Source organism: Artemia sp. Qi Xiang Cuo, chromosome 11 (genome assembly GCF_049724085.1).
Source record: "Artemia sp. Qi Xiang Cuo chromosome 11, ASM4972408v1, whole genome shotgun sequence".
Taxonomy (NCBI): domain Eukaryota; kingdom Metazoa; phylum Arthropoda; class Branchiopoda; order Anostraca; family Artemiidae; genus Artemia; species Artemia sp. Qi Xiang Cuo.
In genome coordinates, this window is record NC_142804.1 from 10,242,903 (window position 1) to 10,248,902 (window position 6,000).

The following is a 6,000-nucleotide window of genomic DNA, read 5'->3' on the forward strand; positions in this document are numbered from 1 at the left end:
TAAAATAAAAACTGCAGCATTGGGATCTCAATAGCCGAACATCCCACATCCCATCTTGTATTACAGTCTCCCTTGTATTACAGTCTTGTATTACATCTTGAGAATTAGAGTCCCCCATCTTGAGCAGCAAGGATAGTCTTTTTTTGCATGGTAAGCAGTGACGTTTACCCCTTTTTCTTTTCTTTTCTTTTTCTTTTTTTTTTTGTAACTAATAAGGTACTGAAATATCCCAGAGAGGTGTTTAAGCGCTCATTTGAAAGAAAATTGCTACATCCGCTTTTTCTTAAGTGACAAAATACAATATTAAATGAAATACAATTTTCAACATAAACAACATCTCCACATGTGAGGTGATATTACAGATATATCTTTAAATAATAGATGATATAGCAAATGTCTTATTTGAAAAGTTGCTTTTCTAGAGTATGAATTCACATTTGAGTGATTTCACCGCCTGATCGCCTCTGGTTTGTTCTTTACTAGTTTCCAGCTAAAAAAAGCCAAAGGCTTTTTTCTGTGTATAATACATATGATCTGAAAACGCGACCAAAATATTTGTATCACTCATTAAGATACTTTATAAAAAGCTAAAGCTCCTACTACTACATAACTTCAAACAAATCCATGGTATTCTTCTGGGGAAGTTTTATTCGTAGAATAACAATGGGAAAATAATAGAGGATAAATTCTTTAAGGTTTTCTGTAATGGAGAATCAGGCTAAATTTTTCAATGGATGAATGGAATAAACAGATTTTATAATCCTGACCTTTTTTTATTTATATGGTATTAACTAGCCTACTGTGTCTCTTGAATCCAATACGCTAAATTTCTTAATAAAATGCCACCTTGTTGTCAAAGAACTCTTTTGGTGCTGTAGGACAGGAACAGCTGACAACACCACAATTGAGGTTTAAATTTTAAAGCAATATTAATATTTGGTGAACTGACACTGCTTTTCGAAAACAACATAAAGACAATGTTTCTCTTTTTCTTCTTCTGTGATTGCTGTAATTGATTTTTAAAGCACTCCATATTATACAAACAATGCAAAAATTGCAAATAAAGTTGGGTTGGGTAAAAATACATAAATGTGAAAATATAGCGTAATCAGAGCGAAATGACATTGATAAAAATTACACCTCAAAGGAGCGCTACTCAAAATTTAAATCAGATGTTTTTTTTTATTGATTATTCAGTAACAAATTGTCAGTATGGTCTATATTATCGGATAAACGCTTGCTTGCATAAAAGATATTTCTTTTAGAAAAGGTAGGGTAAAAAAAAACTGAGTAAAACATTTTGAGAATGTGATTAACAGTGATAAAGTTACAGGAAAGTATGTCGAAAAGGCAAGAGCGTATCCAGGACTTATATTTGAGGGCTGGGGTGTTACAAAGAAACAATGTCAAAACGGGTTTCCCGTAATTTTCAGAATGGAAAAACGTTTGGAAGAATAGGAGGATACGTCTGCAAATTAAGAATAGAACATTGAAAGGTACAGTCCTTACAGTGGTTAAGTACGGCTCTAAAACATAGGTGCTTCGGAAGACTGAGTAAAATTTGCTAGAAAATTCCCAGAGGAATTGTATGCTTATTGTTTTGGATACCTGTCGAACTGCTCGTATTTCAAACAGTAGGCTAAGCTGCACGGAAATTGCTGTTCTGTACCACTTTCTTGGGCTATAATGAGAGGAACGTAGATATGGTTTGGACATGCTTTTTCGATCAACGATGACAGATGGTGAAAGATCGTCCCAAACGAAAAGCAGATCGTGTCCAAATGGGGTGGGGAGAAATCGTAAGAAAGGATTTAAATGAAATTAGAACTTTGGGGGAACGTTTAAAGAGAGAAGATTTGAACATATTGGGATAGAGAAGCAACATGCGCAGTTGTGTTGAGCCCAGGTGGCTTGCTGCTGCACTGAGTTGCTAGTAGTAGCAGCAGTAACAGAGGTAGTATTTTAGACCCTTAAAAGTGATATTTAGACTCTAAAAAAGTAGTATTTTAGACCCTGTTTTTCAACACCGAGAATTCCTTCTTTTCTTCTCCTTTTAAATTTATCACCCAACGGAAGTCTTCAGATTCCCCTTCGGCGTCTTGCTGTTTTTCCTGATGTCCAATGACTGCAACATATTCGCAATTTATCAAATATTTAATTTTTTTCTATTGGTAGACTCATTCTACCAATAGAAATTTGGAGCTACATGAATCTTGTTCTGTTCTTCTCATTGGAGATTCACTCTTTGCTGAGTTGCCTTACACTCGAACAAGGGAATTTGCAAAGTTTTATCTGTAGTACAATATAGTCAACATCAAAGTGGATATGCAAGACCCGTTCTGAACTCCACGCTTCGTGTGAAAACTACATGCAAAGTCCATGGTGCATGGAGTAATCTTGCCTTTCGTGGAATAGGGACTGGCATAAGCGAATTAAAACTGTCTGTATTGCCAAAAATGGTTTTGTGAAAAGGTACGAAAATGACAATAAACGGAGTGGACATTGGTCTAATGGGCGCTGGTCTTAGCCGCAGTTATATAAATCCTGCTGCTCTCTCTGAAGCGAAACGAAATATATGCTACTTGAATTGACGTGGGAAATGGGAAAATAAATCGAATTTCTAGGGATCTTAAAAATCAAGGAATCAATAAAATGACTTGAGTCGGAGGATTAGAACAGCAAGCCCATTCTTTGAGTCACAACCTAAAAACACACATGTTGTTTCTTTTTTTAAGAAGAACTGTCTTATTAAAGAGACATCTATTTTTAATAGTAAAGATTAAGAAAAAACGTAGAGTCGTAATATAACTTTCAGCTAGATACTTCAAGTTTTTGAACCTTAAGAAAAAAAGAAAAATAATTGTAGAAGATGATGTCAATTTTTTTCTTTTGCAATTTGTTTGTTGTAAAAACGTTTTTTTATGTTTAAATCATGTATACCAATTGATATATTATGAGCTATTGATAAAATTGTTGTCCTGCTACAGCTTACAGTGGCTTTTCTTTGAGGTCTAAACCCTTTTTAAAAAAAAAATTTATCATTTGCATACGTTTTTTTAATCGTGGATTTTGAAATAGCAGTAAGAGCTTTTCAGTACCAGTTTTTTATCGCCTGTACATGGTGCTCAAGGTGCCTGCTCAAGGTGCCATGGTGCTCAAGTTTTTTATCGCCTGTACATGGTGCCGCTGTACATGGGTGCTCAAGGCCGCTGGTTACTTTTTCTAAATTTGTGGATGAAGGATGTAAGAGACTTCAAAGAGTCAGAGAAAAAAAAATCGATTTAAAATGTTTTTCATTGGTCCCAAATTGATAAAAAGGATTTTTTGTGTTAATCACATTTGAATTTAAAATGTAATATCCCCAAACGTTATTGCATTTCTTAATCCTCAGTTGTTGTATATCTAGCAAATGGAGTCCTAAGCGAAAAACATGCTGGAAGTATTTCAGTGTTTGCGAGAACTGCGTCTAGTTTAGAAGAAACAGGAAACCCTTTGATGAGCATCAAGTATGAGAAAAAGTAAGCAACTCTTTAGCAATTTATGTTTATGAGTTTTTAATCATATGGGGGGGAGGGGGTTAAAAAGTGAAATACATTATAAAAATGTTACTGTGAATAATGCAGGAATCTCTAAATTCTAAGATTTCAATGGCGATAAGTATGGAACACATAATCTCCCTCTTCCCTCTGTAAGTGCCTGAAAAATGATTTTGTCAGCGCTTGAGACTGCATGGGAATTTTGATGACCGTGGCTAGATATTGGGCTTTTGAACCAAAGAAATGATAGAATGAAATCCTAGAAGTCAAAGAAAAAAGTGGGTTATTAAACCCTATCATTGTTTATTTGCGATTTATTTTTTCTTGCCTGCCTCTTTTGGGGGTAGAGTTTAAGTCACTAAACAGCACAGGCGTCATGAGTGAGGGAAGATCTCATGTGCAGGAGCTCAAGCTCTGGGTCCCCAATGGAATGAAGTGCTGACCTGTTTATTTGGGCCAAAGGTATAAACTATGTCCGATTCAACAAAGAGCCTTTTTGGGGATGGGGGCGAAGGTGACTGTGAAGTTACTGCGTTCTACTTATAATGTTAAAAATGTGCTTGCAGTTTACTGAAAACTTTTTGCAATGCAGCAAACGGATAGCTAGTAACCACTGATATTTAATCGGTCTCCAAGAAGATAAAAATACGGTACTCTGTGTTCTTAGAAACCATTGAAAATTTGTTGTTTTCAGAAAACACCTGCAATAGTACTATTAGATATTACCAAAGTGAGGTGGTTGAAAACCTCCCTATTGCTCAAGGTGACTTATCCCTGTTTTATTTTTAACTGTGTTGTTTACTTTCATTTTGAAACAAAAATCTGATTTTGGAAAATCCCATATTAAAATGTATGCTTGAATAGATTCTCTGTAACTAGACACATAAGAAAACACAAAAAAAGTCAGAACTGCTTTTTCAACCAGATAAGATTGGTCTTTTTTCATTTATTCTATTATTAGTAAATAGGTGACTTTTTTCAATGGTTAAGTTTCAATTAGTAATGAAGTTCGTAATTTTTACAACTTCCTAACAAGTGTTGTAAAATAATTAAAAATATAAAAAAATTTTCATATTCGGTTAATGGGTATACATCATTTGGTATTCGTTGAGTATACCAAATACTCTACGACAGATATACTTAAGTAGTATCCTGAAATATCTGCCGAAAAAAGTGTTTAGTATGTAATTAATTAAAAAGTATTTCATTGTTTAAATTCTAAAACACTTAATATCCTTTCATTAATTCATAATTCAAACACTGTGAATAAAACATTTCCATATTTGGTTGATAATAAATAAATAAAAGGCCAATCTGAAACCGATTCATGGCTATAACGGTAGCTTTGAACTTAAATTAAAACAATGTAGCAGGAAAAGTCAACAGTAACAGTAAAATTTGCTGCAAAATTTCAAATATATCATCATAAAATATGTTTCTTTTTGCAGTGTAAGTATCTTCTTGAGTTGAGAAACTGATGCAGGTGATGAAAAAGTAGTGTTTCACTTGCAGACAGAGATTTCATCATGTCCTACAGCTCTAGGCTACTCAACTTCTGGTTTCTCTAATTGAAATAGTTTAGTAATTGCATTTTAGCAGTCATATCACTATCATAAATTTCCTTATCAACTCCTGCGCAAGAGTCACTGCAGAAAAAAACTCATCAGACGGAGCAGCAGAGTGTAAAAATTAATTTAGCGTAACGATTATTCGTCAACTAAGTCAATCACGAATTTATGTTTGTAGTATGTCTCTCCATTTGATCTTTCGGTGTTCATCTGTCTATCTTTCTTATCAAGGATTGCTTGGATTTTGTGATTGTCTATGTGTCCAAGGAGTTTGAAGATTCTGTGACTTTTAAAGCTTTTGTAAGATGAAATTCCTCTGGTAAGAACGAAAAATTTGTCGCAGACGAAGAATCGATATTATCGAGCCGAAAAAGCCTTTCACTTCATTCAGTAATATTTTCAGATTTAAATACTCATAAAAGAATTTCAATATAAGAAAAGAGTATTCAAATACATTACTTTAACACACTTTTTTAAAATACTTGTAAGACACTACTTTTTTTTAGGGATCTTCTCATATATCAATCTGCTGGTGTTATCTTGGCCGTTTTGAAAGAAAAAGAACTATGATAGATATTTGTGCCCATTGTCCATTTTTGTTTTTCGTTAATAAATTTGAAATCTGGCCCAAGCATTGGAAACCCAACTGTCTGAAGGGTAGTATGTGTTTTGTATATCTTGTTTCCTCTGGGCTAGGGTAAGAAGATGGTTTTCAATTAGAACCTTAATTGCTTGTAGAATAATCAAAATCTAGATCCCTTTAAATTACAAATTTCATAGAAGGTATTGTATGCCGAAGTTTTTATACTTTAAAGTATATTTCTGCTTTTTGACTACAGGACAGATCTATTGTTGCAAATTTGTTGCATAGGAACAATTGCCAGTTTTCGTCTTAC

The 6,000-nt window shown here is 33.9% G+C and overlaps 1 protein-coding gene across 2 annotated transcripts in view; it reads left to right on the forward strand.

Moving 5' to 3' along the window:
* The window catches only part of LOC148946622 (ragulator complex protein LAMTOR5-like), a 28,552-nt gene extending 22,816 nt beyond the window's left edge, over positions 1 to 5,736 (forward strand). For both annotated transcript variants that reach the window (XM_089097063.1, XM_089097064.1), the window contains exons 3-4: positions 3,407 to 3,518; positions 5,611 to 5,736. In XM_089097063.1, the coding sequence (XP_088953189.1) occupies positions 3,407 to 3,518; positions 5,611 to 5,674 (176 nt within the window). In that variant the 3' untranslated portion in view covers positions 5,675 to 5,736. The remainder of the gene's footprint in view (positions 1 to 3,406; positions 3,519 to 5,610) is intronic.
* The last annotated feature ends 264 nt before the right edge of the window (positions 5,737 to 6,000 follow it).